This window comes from Artemia sp. Qi Xiang Cuo, chromosome 20 (genome assembly GCF_049724085.1).
Source record: "Artemia sp. Qi Xiang Cuo chromosome 20, ASM4972408v1, whole genome shotgun sequence".
Lineage (NCBI taxonomy): Eukaryota > Metazoa > Arthropoda > Branchiopoda > Anostraca > Artemiidae > Artemia > Artemia sp. Qi Xiang Cuo.
Genome location: NC_142813.1, coordinates 40,230,093 through 40,257,194, shown reverse-complemented (window position 1 = coordinate 40,257,194; position 27,102 = coordinate 40,230,093). Strand labels below are relative to the sequence as shown.

The 27,102-nt window shown below is 35.5% G+C and overlaps 1 protein-coding gene across 1 annotated transcript in view; it reads left to right on the top strand.

The window, feature by feature from the left end:
* Positions 1–27,102, top strand: part of Atg9 (autophagy-related protein 9) — a 55,905-nt gene that overhangs the window by 21,899 nt on the left and 6,904 nt on the right. The window contains exons 4-7 of the mRNA XM_089106095.1: positions 1,290–1,414; positions 20,726–20,853; positions 24,442–24,626; positions 25,577–25,755. Coding sequence (XP_088962221.1) covers positions 1,290–1,414; positions 20,726–20,853; positions 24,442–24,626; positions 25,577–25,755 — 617 coding nt within the window. The remainder of the gene's footprint in view (positions 1–1,289; positions 1,415–20,725; positions 20,854–24,441; positions 24,627–25,576; positions 25,756–27,102) is intronic.

Below are 27,102 nucleotides of genomic sequence, written 5' to 3'. Positions count from 1 at the left end.
ACATATAGTATTGGTTATTGGGTAGTATACAGTACAGACGTTTTCAGGGGAGATTTTTCCTAATAGTGGGGGGGGGGTCGGGCCGGGACGTATGCGAGGGGGCCTCCGGGCCCGAGCCCCGAAATCTCACGATTTTTTCATTTTCCCATAATTTTCTGATTTTTCTCACAGAATAATGGGTTTAAAGGATTTGCGCCCCCCCCGAAACAAATTACCCCCCCCCCCCCGAAACAAATTCCTGCGTACGTGCCTGGGGTCGGGGGATATGTAGGAGGATCTTTCCATAAAGGAAGTTTTCATGGGGGAAGGGACATTGCTATGAAGGGGACGCCGGACTTCCCAGCATTATTTAAAAAAAGATCAGAAATTAAATATAAAAAAACAAGTTTTTCAACTGCAACAGCAGCAACATCAAAACTTTAAACGAACAGAAAATATTACATATATGATTGGGTTCACCCCCTAGTCAATACCTCACTCTTTAAGCCAGAGATTTTTTTGTACTTTCATAAGAGCTATTTATTCTAATTAACGGCCTTTGTGATTAAGCAGTCATTTTTAAAGAATTGGAACAAAATTTGTACTTTTGCTTAAAGAGCAAGGTATTGACTAGGGGGCGAACCCCCTAATATACGTATTAAAAAATATGAATATTGAAGTTCGTTACTTAAGTTAATTCGTAAGTTACGTATATTTATTACTAATAAAAACGTTCGTAAATAAAATGAAACAATTTTCGAGAAAGCCATTTAACCAAATAAAAGTAAATTAATATGAAATTTTTTTTTTAATTATTCATGTACTGTGAGCCAAGATCAAAACCTGCATTTATTCAAAAACGTTCAAAAACTAAATAAAAAAAAACAATTTTTTTTTAACTGAAAGTAAGGAGCGACATTAAAACTTAAAATGAACAGAAATCATTCCGTATATGGAAGGGCTGTCCCCTCCTGAACGCCTCGCTCTTTACGCTAAAGTTTGACTCTTTGTCACAACTCAACTTTTTAAAAGAATAAAAACTTTAGCGTAAAGAGCGAGGCATTGAGGAGGGGACAGTCCCTTTCATATACGTAATAATTTGTAAAAAAAGCCAAGAATTCACGACACTTATTCTCTCTCTCTCTCCCTCTCTCCGTCTCTCTCTCTCTCTCTCTCTCTCTCTCTCTCTCTCTCTCTCTCTCTCTCTCTCTCTCTCTCTCTCTCTCTCTCTCTCTCTCTCTCTCTCTCTTTCTTTTCCTTGGCTCTGACGATATATTCATATTTATTTTTTAATTTTAACTGTGTTTCAGAGCGAGTTAGATAATTTTACATGGAACGAAGTGCAATCCAGGCTAAGGCAGGCGCAAAAAGACCATCTTATGTGCATTCATAAAGCTGAGTTGAGCGATCTAGATATACATCATAGAATTTTGAGGTTTGGAATAAATTTTTTGCTTTAGTTTTACCATTGATTATAGTTTATTTTCCCTCTGAAAAAAGACATTTTGCGGCAAGCCTACAGCTGTAACTTCCTCCAAAAGGACAATATGCTTATATAGTTGGAATGATTAGTTTCATACATTTCCATTCATGAAGCCATAATGAGGATAATACTTTAAATTTTACATTGAGAATGATCTAAATTTGCTTAGAAAACGGGATTTTTTTCCTTATTTTTCAACAATTTTCAGCAAATTTTCGATGCACTTTTTTATTTAACGAAAAAAAAAATTTAAAACAAGTTTCAAAGAGTAATTCTATGGATGAATAAAGTTGGATCTCAGCTGTTGAGTGTTAGCAAAAAAAATTCTTCTTTTTTTATTTCTTCTGTTTTTATTTTATTTTTTTTCTTATTTTCGAAAAATAAAAGCTGGGTTAGCCGCTTTTTTCTGTATGTTCTGTATTTTATTGTGTTTTTTTCTGTATTTTAAACTTTTCCATGACACAAAGATCTAAAATGCATTTTTCAAAGTTGAAGAGGGGGAGAATTCTTTTAATTAAATATAATTAAATAAATAGCTTCAGTTAAATATTAAATAGTCAAGTGTCAGGGTTAATTGAAAATTTGTTTAGGGAATCGCTTCTGAAACCCTCAAAAAAGTGTTTTTTCCATATATCATTCCTGTTCAGCCTATAGCTCGCATTCGTATTTTCCATGCGTCTGGGGTGATAGCCAAAACCCATTTGCTAATCCTGTTCCCAAAAGGGGGATCAGTTTAAATTAGAAGGGTCATATTGGGATTGAACATACATATCCCAGCTCACCCTCCCTTTGATGATTGCTTAATAAAGGATTTTTGATAAGGTAGTCAAACTTGCAAAAACAAGTTGTGTGAGGGACTCAATTTGTTTTTTACCTACGAATCAACCTATCAAGGGAAATCTGCTTCGCTAAGCTGTCATTCGCTTAGTTGTACAAAAAAATAAAAAGTTTTATCGAACGAGAACTTGCTGTCAAGACACTTCGTGCTTTTTAGTCTTAAATAAAAAAAAATTCAACTGAAAATTAGGAGCAGCATCAACACTCAAAAAGGTACAGAAACTATTACGTATATGAGGGGGTTGCCTTTTCTTCAATGCATCGCGTTTTATGCTAAAGTTTTATTAATAACTTTTAAAAGGTCTTGTTATTCTAATTAAACGACCTTTGTGTTTCAGGAGTCGTTCTTAAAGAATTTGAACGAAATTCAAACTTTGGCTTAAAGAGCGAGGCGTTGACGAGGGGGCAAACCCCTTCATAGAGCCAATAATTCCTGCTCGTTTAAAGTTTTCATGCTGCTTCTTACTTTCAGCTGAATAAAATAAGCTTAATGTAAGCAGTAACTGAATAGGATATTCATACATTTTCTGATAGATTTTAACTTGATGAAGTAACTTCTTCTGAATCCCGCCCCTTGGGACAGTCCCTTAGGGAATAGACGTTGATGCAAATTCAGGTTAATAATGGGATATGGGGCTACGTGGTAATAATTGGGGGAGAATAGGTAATGACTGGTAATGGGAGAGACTTTCTCCCAGGGACTACAGTTTGGAAAGACTAGGCCACTATAAGTTAAACACAACTGGGCAAACAGTTATGAATTGAGAAAGCTGACAGTTAGCTCTTATCTCCTGGAGGGACTAATCCCCCGCAATCGGGGTCAGTGCTTTAGAAAGTTGACAAGACACAGCTTAAACCCCCTTACCAAGTCTTACCAATCCAAACCATTTTTAATACCACCCGAAGTTTTAAAAAAACGTTGTAGCCTCTCAAACCCTACCTTTCGATAATATCTACTTACTTTTAAGAGGGCGGAGGCCTCTTTTTCTCTCTTAAGTTATTTTCTCCACCCACAGTTTAGAGCTAACAAGCGCAATTTGCCTGGAATATTACTGTCGCAGACAGAATTCTCAATTTATGTCTGTTTTCAGATATTTTTTTCTCTTCTACTTTTTTTCATTTTTTTTCATTCACGCAAAACAAATCATCATCAAATTTGAAATGGACTCTAGTTCTGCAAGACTAGACTCTAAAATTTTATTCATTTTCTTCTCTATTATTTTTTTTTTTGGTCACTCTCTTTAATAAGGATTTCCGAATGCAGAAAGGAAACATTCGGGCTTAGTGTTTTTTTTACTATGCCAACTAAAATTTTACACGTTGTGATTTATTTCTATACTGTCATTTGACACACTTAAAAAAGATTTACTGATGTTTGCCAACAGTAATGAGAAATCCTCTTAATGGTGCACACGGACGACACAAGAATATTTTTATTTACAAAGCTTTTCATTCATTTTTTCTTTCTCCTTTTATAGTTTTCTATTTTGTTTTTTTAGTCGCCTTTCCGTTGATAAGGATTTCCGGATGTGAAAACAAAACATTCGGTTTTTTTTTTAAGTTTTATACATTGTTATTTATTTCTGTACTGTTATTTGACACCTATAAGGAAATTACAGTTATTTGCTAATAGCAATGAGCACTCCTTTTCATGATGGAAAGCCTTGCCAAAATAGTATGGGTAAGTTATAAGAATTGGAATTGGTGTTAGTGTAGATAAAAATAAAACATCAGTGGCATCTAGCATGTGGCGATACTTGGCATGTCTTCAAGCTCTAATTATTTTTCTGTTAGGAACTGAGATCAAATACTTCTTGCTACCTTAATTTTACCAATTTCACTAACGAAGTTAAATATTTTTATTATTATACAGAAAAATATGCCAAATGTCGCCAAACACCAGATGGCGTCGGTAGTTTTTTGTCTACATTAGCACAAGTTCTCACACTTCTAAATCACCCATACTCTTCGGTCTTGCCTATTGCGTGATTATATCTCATTAGAGTTTAAATACCAGTACTTACAAAAATTTTCTAGAAAAGGAGAGACTTGGTCTTTAGATTTGAAAAAGTCGTGGTTCATTGGCTCTGTTGAAATAATATGAAAAATACCATATACCAAGCGGTAGGAAAGGGTGCAAAAAAGAGCTTGAAAACACCTTTTCTGATCTTAATTTGTCCTAATTAGGGCTATTTTGGTAATTTTTACACATGTTGCACAGCAGCATTTCGAGTTAGCGAAAAGCAATACTTCTAGCCTTTCATTGCAAAAAATGTTCATATTTTTTTTCGGATGCAATTATTACTACTATCCATAAAAAAAGCCAGATGCAATATCTGCAGAAGGTTTTTTTTGCTCCCTACTTATTCAAGCCTGCTCAATTTGAGTATTAGCATTGCTTGTTCAATTCAAACTTACTTTCTCTTACACAGGAGAAAGTTGTCTGTAAATGTCTAAATTAAGCTACATGACTTCTGAAAGATCATTCTTGTTACTTCTCACTGACCTTACAATATAGGAAAATGTATTATGTTTTAAGAGAATATTTGCTTAAGAAAGCTGATTTGTTAATTCTAAAACGTAGACATTTCAAAAGGCAGAGGAAGATTTGTGAAATCCTCCACAGGAAGTGTCTAAAGAGAGTTTTGGGTATTCGTCCGACTGACCGTCTGTCCAACAAAATGATGTACAAAGGAAGTTGCCTAATCCAACTTTGTAGTGTTGAGATGAAGCAAAGGTCAAGATAGCGAGGACAAGTCTTATGAATGAAGACTGACAGATTTCCAATGATTATGGCTTTTTGCCATCCATATGGGCTCGAACGAAAAGGTAGCCGCCAAATTGGTTGGAAAGATCTCATAAGGAGGGATTAAAGGAAACTGATACTTCATTTGAATTGACAAAAAAGAAGCTTTGAATACATTGAAGTGGAGATGGAGCGTGTGCAGCTACGTTGGCTCCGGGTGGCTTGGGGATTCAATGAATTGTTAGTAGTATTAGTAGCATCCAAGAAGTGAGACTTGTAGAAAAAAAATATTTTGACGTTATGTCCAACTAGACTAAGAAGCTGGTATTTCTGCCCAAAGCTATTCCACTCATTATGTATCACTACAACTTAATTTAGTTATTTACTTATTTGTATATTTTAAAACAACTGCAATCGGTCTTTCGAAGCAAAATTACGCAGCACAGATTATTACAACTGATAATTTTACCGATACTTCAAATATGAAGCCATGAAAGATACTTCGTCTGCCATCTAGATTTATTACGTATTGCCATCTAGCTTTATCACGTATTGTTATTGAGTTACCACAAGTTAAATACTGCCGAAGCATTTCAGGAATTAAAGTAATATAGTAACCATGAAGTAATGCAATGCATAATCATACAGCACAACGGACGCTAAACGGCAGCACTTTCTTTCAATGTCAGTGGGATAATTGAATATTGGTAATTTTACTAGTTACAATTATCTATGGCAAATACAGTAAATATTAGCACTTCGACACGAATAACTGCAACTGATGCTATTTTGACTATCCAAATAGATTTATCCATTTATATGAAAAAGCGATTTGTAAATCAATTTCGAATTTTGCATCCTTCCTGCGGAAATTAGTATTATCTGTGGGTAAAAAAGAGAAATAAACTAAAGCAAAGAAAGCGGATTCCACTTTTATTTCTCATTTCTCAGCAGTTTTTATTATCTAGAAAACGCCTAATGCAAAAAATAAAATTGAAAATCGAATTCGAAAGCCTAAAAAAAAGAAATACAGGTTCTAATTTAGCCCAAAAAAGGGAAGAAATGAATGAGGGGAGAATAAAGAAAGGAACTACTTCTAAAAAGTATCTAAACTATTTACCTCATCCAGCCACTGAAGTGTCGAAATTATCTATTGATTTAAAATAAAACACGAGAATATTTTTCTACACTAAAATCAATAATTTATGTAATTGGAAGTCTGCATTTATTTCTCTTAGAAATCACGTCAAAATATTTTTCCACAGAGCTAAGGACTTGGTGCTTAGTTCTTAATACTAAAAAAAAGAAGAATTCTCGAGCACTCATGATTTTTGTTCATAAGTCCAAACAGTCAATGCTTATAAAGGCGAGAGGGGGGAGCACAAAAATGTTCAATCCTCTTATTTCAGACATTACAGGATGTTATCCGTCGAAATTTGAATTGGTAAGCATATATTATTCAGTATACACTCGAATAGTGAAGTTAGGTTAATTCTAAATAAACCAAAATATGATGAAATATAATACTTTATTAACAAAATTATGGGTACTATAACCGAGAATTATGCGCCCAGAACGCATAAATGTCACTAAGAATCGCGTTGAAATGAACTTTGCCTTCTTCCGTTGCTATCACCTGCCACATGTTTTCCGCTAGATATTACTTTAAATGAGGGCGGACTATGTCTTGGTGGTGTTTGCTCCTCCGCTTTGTGGAACCCCACATTTTCTCTACTTTTTAGGTAGAAATCCCAAATGTTAATTTGAACATCCATGGTCAGACCCTATCTTCTATCATTATACGTTGGAAACTAAATGAGTTTTCTGGCTATGTAACCGGTTTGTTCTCGAGTGTGTGCTGAATAATACACAAGTACATTTGAATTTTTCGACAATTTGAATGAGAATGATCCATTGGTAGTATTATAGCGACCACAATGTTTTTCTTGATCTGTTGTAAAACAAGTTTCAGAATGTGCAGTCGGAGATAATTAGCTTAGCCTGAGTGGGATAAACTACTATGTAGGTATATTTTTATTAAATATTTAATATATAGAGTTGGTTCAATTAGGTATTCAATATAATGTGTTGTGTGCGGCCTGATTTCCATAATTCTCTGTTGTAGTTCCCATAATTTTGGTACTGAAGTATTATATTTTCATCATATTTTGGTAAATTTTATTGGGATTAACCTAATTTCACTTCTTAGGTGTGGTCGCTATAATACTTAACTACCAATCCGATAGTTGCTTCACCCATATTTTTTGTTTTTTTCGTATAATATAACCTGAAAACACAATTATAGTAGAAGTCTCGAGGAATATTATGCGTAATTCTTCAGCCCTTCAATTACTTGGACTTGAATCACCGAACAACAGCTGCCAAAATCTTATAATCAAATTTGGACAATATAAGAAGCTTATTAAGAGGACAATATTTAAGAACCTTAAAACACAGGTGAATCCTCCCCCCAAACACACTCACCAGAAGACAGAAAAAGTTGGAACCAGTATTTTGCCGCACAACGTGGTAGCAGCATTCTTTTATACCCTTTTTCACAGGTCTGTGTGTAACTCGTGTTTGTGCAATTTTACGTACCTTGTAAACAACTCAGTTTTAGTACTTCTTGGTGCTATGTCGAGTTTGTCAATAGATATGTCTATGTCTAGCAGAGTTTGAATTTCACAACTTATACCAATTTAGATAGTATAGTGTTTACCATATGCTATGTTGTAATATACAAAGGGTTTAATATTTAATTTCAAATATTTCCATATTCTTATTAAATTGTTTAATCATTTCATGTGAACAAAGAGTGCTAAATTAGGACTGTACAATGAGACAATCAGAATCACTGTTAGGCTCCTCTAAACTGGTCAGTTCCTCTGTTCCTCAACGAATTCCTCACCTAAACACGTGAATAAAGTTTATCATAAAGCGGACAACTGAGCCTAAGACTGTTGACGTTATTGATGATGATAGGAATTGGGGGAACTGTTCCAAACGAATGAGCAGAGGCTGCTTATCTCATCTACTCCTCCCCCCAAGACACAAAAAAATATAGCTGTGTATATTTAATTTGGCTATTTGTGTAGGAATCGGACTAAAAAAAATCGGGGAGGTTCAAACCAGGTACACTCCCCCTCCCCTAGATACGGACATGTCCTAACCTTCTTTGTCTTGGCTCATAATAATCTTCTTCTATATTTATGGGGAGACGACGGATACCTCGGGCCTGTATTCCTAAAATCTCGTGATGTTTATGATTTTTTGAATAATTTTCGTTTAAATTCTCTGCATTTTGAATAAATTTCCCCCTCCGTCCAAGAAAAGCCAAATATGTGTTTTATATATGCTTGAGACGTGTAGACAGAATGTGAGGTCTTATGTCTTTCCTTATAATACTTTTGCTGTGTCTCTGTGCATATGTGTTCTGGAGAGACGGAATTTATTGTATTTGAGGGGGGGGAGGTCTTTAACCCACGTGTTTTTGAGCCAAACAAATTTTTCAGAGGTGTCCTCTGAAAAATCCAAACGCTAAAGTTTGACTTTCTCACGACTCTATTTTTTTTAAACAATGAAAAACTTTAGCGTAAAGAGCGAGGCGTTGATGAGGGGACATCCCCTTTTATATACGGAATAATTTCTGTTCGTTTTAAGTTTTAATGTCGCTCCTTACTTTCAGTTTAAAAAGCTTGTTTTTTTTTATTTAATTTCTGATCGTTTTTTTGTTTATGCAGCTTTTATTTTGGCTTTTGTTTTAAATCCGGCGCCCCCTTCATAGCAATGTCCCTTCCCCCATTAAAACTTCCTTCATGAAAAGATCCCCCCATGTAACCCCCGGCCCACCCCCACCCCGCACTACCAGAAAAAATTCCCCCTGAAAACGTCTGTATACTTCCCAATAACCAATACTATATGTTAACATTGGGTAAAGTTCATAACTTTCAGCCCTTCCCCTGGGAACTGTGGTGGATTAAGTCATCCTAAAAGACATAGTTATAATATTTTCCACCATGCTGAACAAAATGGTTATTTCAAAATTTTGATCGGGTGACTTTGGGAAAAAATGAGCGTAGGAGGGGGCCTAGTTGCCATCTATTTTTTTGGTCACTTAAAAAGGGCACTAGAACTTTTAATTTCCATTTCAATGAGTCCTCCCACGATATTCAAGGACCATTGGGTCGATACGATCACCCCTGAAAAAAAAAAAAAAAAAACGCATCCGTGATCTTTCTTTTGACAAAAAATGCAAAATTCCACATTTTTGCAGATAGGAGCTTGAAACCTCTACAGTAGGGTTCTCTGATACGCTGAATATGATGGTGTGATATTCATTAAGGTTCTATAAATTTTAGGAGGTCTTTCACCCTTTTTTCGAAAATCAGCCAAATTTTCTCAGGCGCGTAACTTTTGATGGATAAAATTAAACTTGATGAAACTTATATATTTGAAATCAGAATTAAAATCTGATTCTTTTGATGTATCTATTGGTATCAAAATTCCGTTTTTTAGAGTTTTGGTTACCATTGAGCCGGTTCGCTCCTTACTTACAGTTCGTTACCACGAACTGTTTGATAGACATCTATAGATAATAGATAGAACGTGCAAGACAAATGTTCAATCTATACCCTTAGGGCTGTAGATTGAATGGCATGAATGGCATGATATGAATGGCATCAAATAGTCATTCATATCATGTATACTTGAGTTTATAAGAAGCGATCAGAAAAATAACTGTTTGGCCATTCAAAAGGGGTTTTTTTCTTACAATTTATAATGTTGAAAACCCTCTCTACTATGTTGTAAAAATTTTTTGGCGAATAATTTTACATTTCCCAACCATGCTAAACAATGTCAATATTCTTAGGAAACAATTTTATACAGCAAACAATGATGAGTATTACACTTCTGAATAAAGTGGAATTGACATTTACAGCGTTGCACTTTAGCCTTAACCTAGTCCCCCAAATTAATGAATTACATAGCCAGTGGTGTTTGAGACAAAAAGGCGGATTTAATAGAAATCAAGCTGCATGGCAATGCTAAACTGAAATAGGCTCGAATAACTCGGAAAAAGATTCAATCAGAAAAAAAAGACTTACTTCCAATTTCAGCATGTACGGATAAATGTCGTTCACGTACTCTGAATGTAGCTGAGTATTACTTGCGTCCTCATAACTTTGTCGTCTTCGCATTTGAGAAGATGAGTATGCCTGTTGTTCTTTTACAGACATCCTCGACAACTCCTTGGTTACAACGGCCATAGAAACTGAATCCTCTGGCTCTTCTATAGACATGCTTAACGACTCGTTGGTAACGAATTCCATTAGAACTGGAGAGGGGGGCTTTGGAATACATCCAGAAAATATTAAGTACACCTAAGTTTAAACGTATAGCAATGACCAGAAAACCTTTAACTTTAGTAAGACAGCGCTGAAGACAATTCTAATTTTCACACACTCTAGCCAGTGGTTCCCAAACTATGGTAAGTGTACCCCTTGGGGTACGAAATTTTTAAGGGGTACACGGCCGGTCAACAAAAAAAAAATAATCCAACCCTGTATCTCCAGGACTGGCAATTTTATTTATATTTTTGGTATACTTTACTTAGTGGCCTACCCGCAACTGAAAAGGTGTACCTAAAATGTTTTGTGGGTAAAAAGGGGTACAGTGTCTTAATAAGTTTGAGAACCACTGGCCTAGACTCTAGACTATAAGTTCCCTTTCTGAGTATATATGCTGTTACCCTGTCTGAGTTAGCAACACTTTAGACAAATGATTATGGGACACTCATTAGAGGAAACATTAGCCCAAACAATGGGCCAACAGGACTTGAATATTACTCGCACTACTAGCAGTGCAGCGTTAGGCCGGTGAACTAGGAAAATTCAAAGCGAGTTTAACTTTTTTACTAAAATAGTGATCTAAATTAGAGGTCTAAGCTTATTTTTAAGCTACATTAGCATATACAATAAATATACATATCATGCTCTTTCGCCCAAAGAGGCTCTCTACTCTTCCACCCAACGTAAAGTAGACAAAACAACATCGTTTCTAGGAAAAACAACGTCTCTATTTAGGTTAGTATGATTAATTAAATGATTTTGCTGATTAACGTGGTTTTATATTTTCTTAGGGACGAAATTAAGACCCAAATAAGTATCGCGTTTTCTTTGCTTTGGACTTTCCCTATATGAGTGGAAGTGCAAAATTCGACCAAAGAGTTATTGTAACGAGGACATCTTCCATAAGGGCTAGTTGGGCTACAAAATTATTGGGAAGCAGGAACTGGTGTTCTGGTCACATGGTTTAGGAGAGGAGCCAACGCTTCCCCGTTTAGACATCATAGCAGCGAACGTCAAAAGCGAGGGCGCGGTCTTTTAAGTGACTAATTTACAAGCCGGTTTGACCAAATCCCTTTAATGTTTGGAATTTTATCACAATTATGATTAACTTTAAAATCTCCTAGATTCACGATCACAAATGTCAGCAATCTATCGTATTTTGAAGAAATTCTCTAAGACTGTATCTAAAGCCCTGGTACCTACTGAATAAATTTCCAAGAGAATCCCAGTACAGTTGATCTTTTGGTCACTTCCCCCACCTGCAACTGCAGGAACGATCAATCTCATCCAATCAAATCCTTACGCAAATCCAGTATTTTCAAGTTTTGTCTACCGCATTATGCTTTACCGCTCGTAGTTGACAACTCTACTGCATTGCCTCTCGACGAAAGGCTGTCTCGTGTGCCTCCCTGTGATGGTGCTATATGACTAGATGCATAAATTGTGATTTATAACTATGTTACAAATCTAGCAGAAATCAATATAAAGCATAACAAAATTAACCTCATAATAAGAGTTGGGCTAAAACTTCTCAAGACCCTTTCAAACGACACAAACGGCATTTGCGATTTACAGAAAACAACATATATTCGGAGCTGACATCTTTTTTGTGATATCCATTGAAAACACACACACACACACAAAAAAAACAACAAAAAAACTGAAGTTTTCAGGAAACAACAAAATAGTTCTCGGAATAAATAAAATTGGGGTAATCAATTTAGTTTCACTATTTTTCTTATAATTACATTTCATTCAAAGTATGGAAAACTGATATCTAAATAAAAATTTAAAACTCAAAAGTGCCAATTTTGAAGGAAATCGGGAATCGGTTGTTCCCAGTAAACTACTAGCAAAGCGTGTGCCTCAAGGGGGGGGGGGGCATTCCATGTCAAATGTAGGCACGCGCGTTACTGGGAACAACCGATTCCTTCAAAATTGGCACTTTTGAGTTTTAAATTTTTATTTAGATATCAGTTTTCCATACTTTGAATGAAATGTAATTATAAGAAAAATAGTGAAACTAAATTGATTACCCCAATTTTATTTATTCCGAGAACTATTTTGTTGTTTCCTGAAAACTTCATAGTTTTCTCTTTTGTGTGTGTGTGTGTGTTTTTTCAATGGCTATCACAAAAAAAATGTCAGCTCCGAATATATGTTGTTTTCTGTAAATCGCAAATGACTTTTGTGTCTTTTGAAAGGGGCTTGATGGGATGCAGCCCAACTCTTATTTTGTGGTCAATTTTGTTATGCTTTATATTGATTTCTGCTAGATTTGTGACATAGTTATAAATCACATTTGCAGTATTTTCCTTATTTTTGGCTTAAAAAATGAAATACTACATTGTAATTTAGATTATATGTGAAATTAAAGTAAGCTGCCGTACCCACCTTTCTGCTTAAAATTCAGTGGGAAGAGGTCTATATATATTATCAACTCATCGCAGCACCAAGCCGCCTGAGGCCAACACAGCTACGCACGCTCCTCCTTCACCCCAATCTGTTCAAAGCCTCCCTTTTTACACCCGCCCACGAAGTTCCCATTTCCTTTAAATCTTTCTTTATGACGTCCTCCCACCCCAGACGGGGACGACCTACTTTCCGTTTAGCCTTAGATGGTTGGCCGAAAAGAACAATCTTTGGCAATCTGTCATCCTTCATCCGCACAACATACCCTAACCACCTCAACCTTTCTTTCATTATAGACCTAGAAAGCGGTATTGAACCAATGTTTTGTATAGCCTATTGTTTGAAATACGGTCAGTCAGCGGGTACCCAGAACAATCCTTAAGCAATTTCTCTGGAAAACATCTAGCAAATCTTCATCCGCTTTTCGGAGCGTCCATGCTTCATAGCCATATTTGACAACTGTCATCACTGTAGCTTCTAAGATTCTAATCTTGGTTTGCAGACTTATCTTCCTATTCTTCCAGACTTTTTTTTTAACTGTGAAAATACACCCTGAGCCTTGGCTATTCTATTTTCAACATCTTCACTGCTCCCGCCATCTTTACTAATAATACTACCAAGGTAAGTGAAGCTGCCCACCTGATCAATCTTTCCATTACCCAACGTCACCTTTTCATCTTCACTTATTCCTAGCCTTAGTGACTTAGTCTTCCTAACATTAATTTTCAAACCTATTCTAGCACCCTGAACTCGCAAAACCTCTAAAACTTCATTCATTTTGCTAACACTTTCATCTAGGATGCTTAAATCATCAGCATATTCCAAGTCCAGCAGACTTTTTCCTCCCCATTTGTTTCCGTGGTCTCCCATTTCCTTTCCTGTGTTCCTTAAAACGAAGTCCATCTGAATAATCCATATAAAGGGGGATAGAACACAATCCTGCTTTCATTTAACACAAAACCAGCAGCTAACCTCATTTCCTACCTTAACCACCGTAGTGTTATTCTTGTATATAGCACTAATCACTTTAATGTATTTGTCTGGTATACCATACAAGGATAAAACCTTTACTAAAGCTCCTCTATCAACAGAATCGAACGCTTGCTCATAATCTATAAAACTGAGGACCAAAGGTGTTTGAAAACTCAGGCACTTCTCAATTATTAACCTAAGAGTGAAAATTTCGTCAACACATCCTCTGCCTTTTCTAAAACCGCACTGCTCTTCTCTAAAAACTTTGTCTACGGCATCTCTCAGTCTAAAAAGTATCATATTACTAATCAATTTGCTACCTAAAGAGACAATACTAATGCCTAGATAATTAACACACTCACTTTTATCACCTTTCTTATACAGTTGTTTAATTAAGGTTTTCCCAAAATCGTTAAGTACTTCCCCTTTTTTCAAAAATCATATTCATAATCTTCAGTAACTTATTTCTAACCTCAGAGCCACCATATTTAAGAAACTCATTTACTACCCTATCAGCACCTGGAGCCTTATTATTCTTTAGTCCTTTTAGTACTGTTGCTAATTCCACCTCACAAAATAAATCTTCCTTCACATCCAAGGTATCACAAACTTTTTCATTTTCCTCTATATTTTTTCATGCAAATCTATCTTGATTAAGAAAATTCTCAAAATGTTCGGCCAATCTCGCTTTAGCTTTTTCCTTATCTCTAATTGCCACCCCTTTCCTATCTTTAACTGGGACAAGTCCGGATTGACTACTACCTCTCAATTTGTTAACGTGCCAGTACAATATTTTACTATTATGCCGTCTAGCTGCATCTTCTAAATCCTCGGCAATTTTATCCATGGCCTCCACTTCACACCTCGTTAGTTCATATTTCAATGCTTTCTCCACTTTCTTTACATTTCTTTTGTTTTCATGCGATCTATCACTTAGATACTTCTTGTACAAGTCCTTTCTCCTTTCTATTAAACATAAAGCTTTTTCACTAATATTCTTAGCTGCAGTTCTAGCTTTCTTCCCTAATACACCTTCAGCAACTTCACAAATTATTTTTCCAAAATTATTCCAACCATCTTCCACATTATCAAATTTTGAACTCTTAAGTTTAGTATTCAACTGTTCCTGGAGAGTTTCTCTCAAATTCTCATCATGGAGTCTACTAACATCATAACTTCCCGGGAGGTAGTTACCCTTCCGAAATTTCAGCTTTAAATTAACCCTTGACACTACTAGATGGTGATCTTTACTTTTAATATCAATAACGGCACTCCTATACACCCTAGTATCTTGTATTGATCCCGCCAGTCTTCGGTTTACTATAGCATAATCAATAAGGTTAGCTGTCATACAATCACGTGAATACCATGTTAACTTATGAGCCATTTTATGACCAAACACCGTATTGGTTATAACTAGATTGTTATACCTACAAAATTGCAAAAGTCTGTATCCATTACTGTTTTCTTTTCCTACACCAAATTTACCTAAGCTGGGATACCATCTATCCTTATTTCTACCAACCTGGGCGTTTAAATCTCCCAGTAATAACATCATATTTCTACCTGGGACCTTGTCTATTTGCTCCTGTAACTGTAAGTAAAATTCATCTGAGTCACTAGTATCTCCATCAGTCGGTTCTATAGGGGCGTATACTACTATAACTGATACCCTGAACTTTCTAGTCATAAAATGAGCAATTAGTATTCTATATATATATATATATATATATATATATATATATATATATATATATATATATATATATATATATATATCTTTTTTTTTCAACTGAAATTACAATGTCCTTTCGCAAAATTAAATTAAAAAAAATCAGCTGAAAGTGAGGAGCAGCATTAAAACTTAAAAAGAACAGAATTAGTTCCGTGTATGAGGGGGCTTTCCCTTCCTCAACCCTCGTTATTCATGCTAAATTCTGAAAGTTCTTCAAAATACTTTTCATTCAAATTTAACGGCCCTCTTGTTTCAAGAACCGTTCTTAAAGAATGGTGACAAAAAGTCAAACTTGATATAAGAAGTGATGGTTGGGTAAGGGGCAGCCATCCTGAAAAAGAAAACGATTTCCTTTCATTTTAATTTTTAATGTTGCTTCTTACCTTCAACTGAAAAAAAACTTGTTTTATTATGTATTTCCTTACTGCTTTTAATTCATGCCTGGAAATCCCCCCTCTTATAAAGCTTCCCCCCAGAAATTTTCCTCGACAAGTAAAATTCTCCCCGTGGAAAATCCCCACACCATGAAAAAATTCCGAGTATTTCCAACAACAAACACCATGGTGGCCGGCGTCCCCCCCCCGGCAACAACAACCCCCCCTCGTGGAAAATAAGGCTTTCCAAATTTGAGAATTTTCTTTGAGTTTATTTTTTTTATTTCCGTAGAGGGAAGGAATTTCGGTACTTGTGTATTATGCACCACTCACTCAAGTTTACACTGTGTAAAACTCGAGAACAAACCTGTTTCTTCATTAATTTTTTTTTTTTTTTCAGCGTAGCGCGAGACAACACAAAGAAAATTGACAGAATATATGGGAAATATATAATTTGGGCTATATATGTGCACATAAGGGGGGGGGGGTGATAAAGCACTTGGACAGTTTGTAGTCAGAAAAAAATTCTTTCTAGGTATGGACGCTAAAAAATTACAGAAGAATAGCGGGGTATCTGGAATTTGTGTTAACTAAAAAAAAAAAAAAAAAAAAAAAAAAAAAAAAAAAAAAATCCCAGTATAAAGTAAATGTAATGTTTTATTTAAGTGTTTTTTCCAAGTTTTAGGTGTTTTTTTTTCCAATGACCGTTTTTCCAAGCATTAAGTACTATTATTAGGTTAATGTAGTGTTTCATTTAAGAGTTTTATGATGATCGCTGATCAAAGTTTCTGTTATTTGAGCCTTTCATCTATGATATTTTACTATGTTCATGGCCGTATATTTGGCTTTAGAATACACTTCTCTATCTATCTATCTAATAAGCATACTTGTACCAAACACATTCTGCATGCAGACCCGCTATACTTTACCCCCCCCCCCCCTAATATGCAAATCTATAGCCAAAATTTATTTCTAAAGCAACGAAGAAACTAACGTAAAAATGGGTGTGTTCTTGAGTTTCAAACAGCGTAAACTTGAGTGAGCGGCGCATTGTACACAAGTACCAAAATACCACCCCCCCCTACGGAAATAAAAAAAAACTCTCAAATTTGGAAAGCCTTATTTTCCACAAGGGGGGCGTATTTTCGGGGGAGCTTTTTCCGGGGGGGGGGGTATTTTCTACGGTGTATTTTCAGCGGGGGGTATATTCGGTGTGGGGGGGGGGGGTAAATACCTTAAACCAAATACCATAAGGAGACAATGGGCAAATTGCGTAATTTACAGAGCCACTGCTATGGCAAGCAACTTTCAAGTTCAAGTTCCATTTATTTCCATAAATAACAATAACAAAAACAATATCCCAAAGGGATCAATGGCCCGTTATTTGGGAGACGACATAGAATAAAATACTAATATTGAAACTTGGCATAAACAATTCTAAACAATGTCTAATTTATAAATCTATAAGAAAAGAAGTTAACTCACCGACAGCCCACACGAAACAGCGACCCTCCTATCACCCAACAATAACTGACAAAATAAAATTCTCTACATCCTTGAGGGTCCAACGCCAACAAAATAAATTTTGTTTCATTACTATTCTATTGATATGTATTTTTTATAACTATTTGGTTTATTAATTCAATTCACTAAAGGCAGAGTTCTATTCAGTGTTGCCAAATCGCGAACCAAAAAGTACACCAGTGCCTTTGAAAAACTGGCCAAAATTAAGCCGGACCATGTTCTGCCTCAAATCTAACACACATTCTACCTTGTGTACCTACCCTTATGTATTGATTGGTACATTCCTCAATATTTTGGTGTGGCCTTTAGCATCGTTAAACAGTTTATTTCGAATCTCTGACTTTGCAAACTGGGATTTCCAGACTCCAAATCCTATTCTAGACCTGAATTCCGAGCAAGCCAAAAACGGAATAAAACCTTGATCTTTCAAATTCCAGAATTAGGAAATTACAGAATTTTATAAATTTATGAAATGAATTCGCACAGGAAGGGATTTTACGATAGGCCTGAATGGCGTATCAAATGTATATTTATTTCTTAGCTATCTCGTCCAACAATGTAAAATTAGCCCTGTTTTTGCTTATAAAAGTAATTAACTATATTTCATCCTCAATATTTGAAAGTTTTACGGCAATTATAGTCAAACGTTGCAAGATCAGCCAGGACAAGACTTCAGAAAAAGGGTGTGGACAAAGGAAAATATAAATATATTACAGACAACTCTTGATTCGACATTCTGTAATAAATACTATATACTACTAACACTACTAACAACTCATCGCAGCACCAAGCCGCCTGAGGCCAACACAGCTACGCACGCTCCTCCACCACCATCGATTCAAAGCCTCCCTTTTTACACCCGCCCACGAAGTTCCCATTTCCTTTAAATCTTTCTTTATGACGTCCTCCCACCCCAGACGGGGACGACCTGTTTTCCGCTTAGCCCTAGATGGTTGGCCGAAAAGAACAATCTTCGGCAATCTGTCATCTTTCATCCGCACAACATGCCCTAACCCCCTCAACCTTTCTTTCATTATAGACCTAGAAAGCGGTATTGAACCACATTTTTCGTATAGCCTATTGTTTGAAATACGGTCAGTCAGCCGGGTACCCAGAACAATCCTTAAGCAATTTCTCTGGAAAACATCTAGCAAATCTTCATCCGCTTTTCGGAGCGTCCATGCTTCAGAGCCATATTTGACCACTGTCATCACTGTATCTTCTAATATTCTAATCTTGGTTTGCAGACTTATCTTCCTATTCTTCCAGACTTTTTTTTAACTGTGAACAAACACCCTGAGCCTTGGCTATTCTATTTTTAACATCTTCACTGCTCCCACCATCTTTACTAATAATACTACCAAGGTAAGTGAAGCTGCCCACCTGATTAATCTTTTCATTACCCAACGTCACTTTTTCATTTTCACTTATTCCTAGCCTTAGTGACTTAGTTTTCTTAACATTAATTTTCAAACCAATTCTTGTACCCTGAACTCGCAAAACCTCTAAAACTTCATTCATTTTGCTCACACTTTCATCTAGGATGCTTAAATCATCAGCATAATCCAAGTCCAGGAGACTTTTTATCCGCAATTGGTTTCATGGTCTACGATTAACTGTCCTGTGCTTCTTAAAACAAAGTCCAACAAAATAATCTACATCAATAGAGAAAGAACACGGTACTGCTTAACTCCTGATTTAATAAGAAAACAGCTGCCAACCTCATATACTCCCTTAACCGAAGCAGTATTATTCTTGCATATAGCACTAATCACTTTAATGTATTTGTCTGGTATACCATACAAGGATAAAACCTTTACTAAAGCTCCTCTATCAACAGAATTGAACGCTTGCTCATAATCTACAAAACTGAGGACCAAAGGTGTTTGAAAACTTAGGCACTTTTCAATTATTAACCTAAGAGTGAAAATTTGGTCAACATATCATCTGCCTTTTCTAAAACCGCACTGCTCTTCTCTTAAAACTTTGTCTACGACATCTCTCAGTCTAAAAAGTATCATATTACTAAGCAATTTGCTACCTACAGAGACCAGACTAATGCCTCGATAATTACCCCACTTACTTTTATCACCTTTCTTATAAAGTGGCTTAATTAAGGTTAATTAAGGTTCTAACCTCAGAGCCACCATATTTAAGAAACTCATTTACTACCCTATCAGCACCTGGAGCCTTATTATTCTTTAATCCTTTTAGTACTGTTGCTAATTCCTCCTCACAAAACAAATCTTCCTTCACATCCAAGGTATCACAAACTTTTTCATTTTCCTCTATATTTTTTCCTGCAACTCTTATCTCGGTTAAGCAAGTTCTCAAAATGTTCGGCCCATCTCGCTTTAGCTTTTTCCTTATCGCTAATTGCCACCCCATTCCTATCTTTAACTGGGACAAGTCCGGATTGACAACTACCTCTCAATTTATTAACGTGCCAGTACAATATTTTACTATTATGCCGTCTACAATATAATACTATATGTCAAATGGATACTAGTAATTGCTAATAAAATGGAATGATAAGGAATGATTATTTTTACAAATAATAGCTTTTTTGTATGTTCTATGTTTTCTGAATAGAATAATCACTAAAGCTTCCATTACTTTGTCCACACTCCCCCCCCCCCACCCAAAAAAAAATATCTGAGTCATTGTAATAGTTTTTCAAAAGTATATGAACATAATATTAGAAAAATCATACTTTATGATACCTTGTGATAGCGCAGTGGAGGAGACTGAGTTTCTCAATTATTGGTTTCCCGGTTCAATCCCGCCTGTCGCAGGGAAGTTCATTTGGGTCATGATGAATGGATAATTTTTTCTTCTTTTAGAATCAGTTTCGTCTATCTGTCTTTATTTAGCTTGAGACGATTTTCGTTTGCAAATAAATAAAACATAATCTTTTACACTACCAATTAAAATTTTTATCTTGTTATCTTTGCATTTGACCAAAGATTTATGACTTGGCCCTGTCCAAAAGGTGCAAGAGCCTTGCCCTACCAGAACGCCAAGGTATACATTTTCATATCTTGTTAGTTTGGGTTTTAATATTTACATAAATTATTAACTTATCATATAGAACAGCAGGGGGTTCTTTTTATGAAGAAATTCTACGTATGAATTACCAAAAAAATTTAGTGCAATATTAATTTTATTTAAATGCTATATTTCAGTGGGCTGCGCAACAAATGACACAAGCACAACCTATATAATGTCAAACAAATAATAATATCAACGTCCCCTCCTCCTCTTTCTATGAAGATAATCTGTTTCTGCCATTATAGCAGTTAACACTTCTTTCAGATTTACAAATTATTTTGTGGCAATGGTTAACAAACATGTTTTACCAATTACGTTCCAAGTCCCCATTTTCGGTGAAATGGTTTTCTTGACAAAAGGACTGAAGTACAATTTGGAACTTATTTTATTCTGTAAGTAATGTTTGACCCTAGACCTATCATTGAGAAAGAAAGTCCTTCAGTCCATATTTATTTTGTTACCTAATTTAAGATCCACATTTACTCTGTTTCTTTGCATGAAAAAGGAAAATTCTGACACTAACCTAAGTAAGTTTTGAGTTGGAGATTGAATTTGTTTTAAAAATAAATCAGTATAGAATTTAACTGAGTCTGCTGTTTTATACCAAACTTGCCAAAGACAGGTAAAAAAAGGTTGGTGTATGCTCTTTTGTGAGTGATAGAGGAAAAAAGCTTGCCCCTTTGCCGGAAAAACAAAATTATAATTCCCCTTACCCCTCTTTACCCCGAAAAGAACATAACCTCGTAACCTTGATATCTTAGCCGTGTGATAAAACAGGGTATACTCACCAAATAAAGTTTGCCACATTTTAATGAAACCTACTCATGATATGCAATATCCATTACAATGCATTCCTACTTGCCTTTTGGTTTCAGGCATAAAAAAAAACATCCGCCTCTGAGCATCAGAGAACCAACTGGCTCTGAATGTAAAATTGCTTTGGAGGAATAGCTATCCGTCGTATAGCACCAGGTGATTGATTTCAGATTAAGGAATAGCTTTGTGTTACAGACAGTTACCAATTCTACATTAGGGCTCGACTAGTATGGATTTTTGGGGCTTGATACTGATATATCGGTATCGTACCGATACGGTACCGATATAATTTGCCGATAAATTTCCCTCTGAACAAAAAAAGACTTACCTAAAGTTTAAACCCCGTATTCTCTGCCCATATTCATACTCTCACGTTTCTCCCTGCTCTATTACACACCAAAGAACAGTCTCAGTAGTTCACCGTGGATTCCAAATAATGCAACAAAAAATATTTGTTTACAAAAAGCATTAAACCAAATAAATTTCTAATTTGGACAGTTAAACTATTTTAAGCCGGTTTAGAAACTCAAATACGTAAAAACATGATTGAAAGAAGTGTAAGATATTTATTGAAATTCGTTATTCGAAACTCAATTTTCAATAGATGGAATTTGTATTTTAATCATTCACACATTAATGTGAAAACTTTACAGTCATATGATATGGTGTCTCACTAATGACTTCATGCTAGGCACACTGGTTACTGGGGTGCATCTAGAGATTTAAGTTTGGAGGAGGGATTTAAAGAATGTGTCGAAAAAACCATCCAGTATGCCGAGAAATGCGAACACATAAGCTAAATTTCCAAGGTATATAGTTAGATTTTCCAACTCACTGCGGAGTTGGAATTTGTCGGCACACTTCGCTGACACCTTGAAGCTCCCTCCCCCCACCTTACAACACCTTTTCCACCCTCCTATCTACACCCTTGACTGGCTATTATAGTTTTAATCGATTGAATCGTTCATTCACGCAAGTGAACATTCATTAAGCAGAAATGTATGGTTTATTGTAATCTTTTTAAGTTGTTTTGGTAGAAGATGTACGTTCTTAAAAGTTGAACATTGCTGCACCAGGTGTGTATTGACAACAAATATACTTCTACTTCTTTTTAATCACTTCTGCTGCTCTCTGTCTCCACCATGATGATAATTAGCTGGTAGCTCGGATAACAAGGACTGAACAAGCAAAATTACAAGGGGAAATATGGCGCCATCTTCTGGATAATTTGCGCTTAAAAACTAAAAAGGGGAAAAAATTGGCCGATATCCGACATTTTTTCCGATATCCGAAAGTGATACTGACCCCCATACCGACCCGATAATATCTGTCGACCGATATTTGTCGGGCCCTATTTTACATGAACACTGATGATCATTAACGAAGAGCAGCTAATAAGGATGGGTATAGGTAAACTCGAAGTTTGTGTATTTCGATGCATTCTTGGGCGTAATGGGTGGATTTTCTAGCATAGACAGTTTTTGACGGTAGTAAGAATTGTCTACATAGAGGTTACGTATCCAAATCCGCATTTCTGTACAAGTATGTATCCTTACGAAGACAGAATATAAATAGCTGTGGTGTTGTTCCCCATAACCAAGCAACATAGAATGAAACCTATGCTATGAATACTTATCTTCAGTACGAAATTTACAAATTTTGAACTATGTAAAAAACTGAGTTTTTGATAATTATATAGTATGAAGTTCAGAACGGTATAAACGAGTAGATTAAAAACTATGTAACGGCTTACAGTAACGGCTGTATATGTAACTACTATAACTAACTACTCGCTTCATTACCAAACCGCCTGTGGCCAACACAGCTACGCATGATCCTCCCTCATCCCAATCTATCTAAAGCTTCCTTCTTTACATCCTCCCAGGAAGCTCTAATTTCCCCAAATCTTTCTTGAAAATTTCCTCCCAATCAATATGGGGACGACCTGCTTTTGTTTTGGCCCTAGATGGTTGGCTGAAAAGGGTGATTTTTTGTGTTCTGTCATCTTTCATCCACAGAACGGGTCCTAGCCAACTCAACCTTTCTCTTATTGTAGCCCTAGAAAGTGGGATTGAATCATATTTTTCGTACAGCTTATGTGTCGTGGCTATTTAAACTATAGGTAACGGTTTATACGTTATATTAGAGTGAATAATTGCCTCCAAAAGCTGTTTAAATTCAATTCTGAAAAACTGTAAAAACTCGTTACTAAATTGTGATGTTAAATTACCAAGTTATTCTAGAGGTAAAAACTCGTTTCTATAATGTCTCTTTTTCTTTTTCCCGTCTTGTCACGCGTTGTCCCGTGTTTCTCGTGTTTGCTTTCCCGTGGGAAAAGCAAAAATCGCATTAAAAACTTACTCCTAATACGATTTTAATTGTATCCTACAATAGTGGCTTTGATGTTAAGAAAATCTTAAAGCTCAAATATGTTGAGTTTTGTTATTTTTCTTAAATGATTCTTGGAATAGTTGTCAGACTATCCTCTGTGGTAAGTTTATCCTTCTGGTAAATGATGCATTAGAATATTTAAGAAAAAATTGACGTAAAAGGAAAAGGACGTAGTCGTAAATGTCAGCTGTTCACTCTTCATCGAATAAAAATTTTAACCAACGCTTACATTTACAAATTTAAGCTGTAATGTTCGCAGTTTATTATCGATTTTCTGTTATTTTGAGGAGTGTGATACCTTTGTTTGTTTGTTTTTTTTTATTTAATAATACATTCCATTTAAATGTTGTTGTTTTTTTATTCCATTTAATACCCTTTATTCTCATTTTGTTTCATTCTCTATCTTTTTATCTTACCTCATTTTATACCCTTTTATCCCTTGTTATATCTCTTTTTTATTTCTCTTAAGCCCTCTTTTTTTAGGGGAGTTTCAGCTGTGGTTTAGGATAATCTAAGTTTTGTTTTATTTCCTGGTCATTTAACCTTTTGTTGTGTCCAGTCAATGTGGTTTTTAGTATTTTCAATTCTGTTTTTTTTTAATTTAATTACTTTTTCGTCAAAATTTAATTTAATTGTCATTAAATTTCTGCCTCTTAATTCTTTCTGAGAAAATAATGTTTTACACACTGTGTAATCATTCTGTAATATTTTATACTTTTTATCACATTTGATTTACCTTTCTTCAATTTTTCTCTAACCTTTCTTTCTTTCAGGGGGATCAGGTGCACCGTTTGACAGCAGTTGGCATTTAAAGGAAGAATATAAAAGAGCTTCAAAGCGGCAAGAGCTTGCGGATAGATTATCAAAGCGCATGCGCACTGTTGGGTTTGTCAACTTAGTTTTGTCACCACTTGTTGTTATTTGGCAGCTTCTTCATTCAGTATTCAGATATGCTGAGGTAAACTCTGAGAGAAAGAACTTGGGTGATAATAAAATAGAATAATGTTGCGTACTTAAACAAATTCTGGTTTCTCTAACTGAGTGAACCATGGAATTTCAAATTGATGGACACTTGATACTCTTTAGGGCGTTTATGAACGAAATTCTAAATTGAGCGTTGGCTTAAATTTTTGTTGTTGTTGAAAATAGGTCTGAATAAATCTGAAAATATGTGATTTTCGTTCCCTAACACCTTGAGTCAAGTTCTATTTTTTTCCGGTTATGTTGTCAGTTTTCACCATGATGCTCAAACCAGGGGACTGTAAGTTTCCTGTGGAAGTTTTTTGCCATGTTGATTCCAATGGTGTACTTTTGTTTCCATTCGACGCTATTTTTAAGGGGCTCCAGGCTATTTTTTAAATTCCCTTAAATTTGTTTTGAAAATAATATTTTACTATTAAGACTAATTTAGATAATACTAACTTAAGATTACCGTTGGTTGTTTATTGTAGCTGTAAGGCGTCGTATTTTTCTTATTATAATGGTAACCGTACTGAGTTATGGCATTAGTCCTAGAGTTACCGAAAGAGTAGGACCGATTCTTAAAAGTTTCTAAACACAATCTAATTTCCTTTCAGTTACCTTTTAGTGAGCTATGACACTTGTCCCAGAGTTATCTAAAGGTAACTTGATAGTTATTTACTCTTCAAAGTTACATAATACAGTTTCTTTTCCTTTTTCAATGATTTGTGACATTTGTCATAGAGTTATCGAAAAATAACTTAAAAGTTATTTTCTCTTAAAAGTAAAATATTACACTATCCATTCCTTTCAATTAATCCATCTCCTTGTTGCTTGGCTTTTTCTATTCTTATGCCGTCAGTCTTCATTTGTCTTGAATTTATATCAATCTATATTTTCATATTTTGCAATTTTATATTTATATTTTAAAGTGCAATATTTTTTCAGGAGCTGAAAAGAGATCCATCATTACTTGGGGTCCGAAAGTGGTCGATGTATGGTCGGTTCTATGTGCGCCATTTTAACGAGCTGGATCACGAGCTCGATGCTCGCCTGTCACGTGCCTACAACCATGCATCTAGATATACAAGAGCCTTTATTTCACCCTTTATGGCAATTGTTGCAAGGTAGGGGCACTTCTCCTATTTCAATTTCAACTGAGTATGCCTGCACTTTTAAGACTGTATTGGTTCATGATAAACAGTTACTAACCTCACGTTAATCCTCATCAAAGGCTGTGGTGGTACCACCAAAGTATTATTCCTCTCAAAAAAGTACTAACCTCATGGCACCTTTTGTGCTCAAATTTGCGGGAAGAATTGCCATCTCTTTATAAATCATAAAGTTAGGTCACGAGTTTGGGAAAATCCGTCTAGAGCTTTAATTCTTGAATAACATTTTACATCTGGATGACATTATATTTATATGCAAATAAATAGCAACTTGCATAAATTTTTTCCCGGGGGTGCTTGTATGATTTTTAGTACCTATGACGTATGTAAAATTATAAAAGACGATGAATGACTCCGAACGGAAAGTACATGAAATAAGCGACAGCCAGAATCACAATGAGTCGCAAACGAAAATGCTGCATGACGAAATCTGTTGTTAGAAGACCAACCGAAATTACAACGCCATGCAAAATTATACAAGATGATGAATGAATCTGAACAGCTAAAACAAAAGGCATGGACCAATGTCTATGGTAATGATGAACGAAAATGAAGCACAACAATATCTGCGGTTAGAAGACATGAAACAACAAGTATCATTTGAAATGACAAATGATGAACAACGAAAACTTACGTTAGAAAACAAGGGACAGCGAGAATACGAAAATGAAAAGTAACTAAATCTGAAGTTAGAAGAGAAGCAACAGCGAGAATCACAACGAATCCAAACGAAAATAATGCACAATGGGACATACGCTTAAAAGACTTGTGACGACAAGCATCAAAACGACTCGTCAATAAAAATGATGAACAACGAAATCTAGTGTTAGAAGACAAGCAAAAGCGAGGGTCACAACAAATGGCAAGTGAAAATGATAGACAACAAAGTCTATGGTTAGAAGACATGGAACAACGAGTAGGATCAATTGAACAGGAAGCAGACACATGCTAAATTCTACAAGGTGACGATTGACTCCGTAACAAATAAAGAAAAAGACATGGAAAAAGCGACAGCGAAAGTCACACTGAAGTGTAAATGAAAATGTTGCAAACCGAAATTTGCAGTTTGAAAAATCATGCCGCGTGAGGAATCCCAAACGCAAATATAGTTTATGGTACAGTTTATGTAGCTACTTTAGAATTCACATTAACCTGCAGTTAGAAGACAAATGACATAGAGAATCACATATATACTAGCCTACTGCGTGTCGGGTAGCCTACTGGAGACCGATCAAAGCTCGGTGAGAATTAAAATATAAAGCTTGGTATGCATATTTTAGGAGCTCAATGCTTCAAATTCTG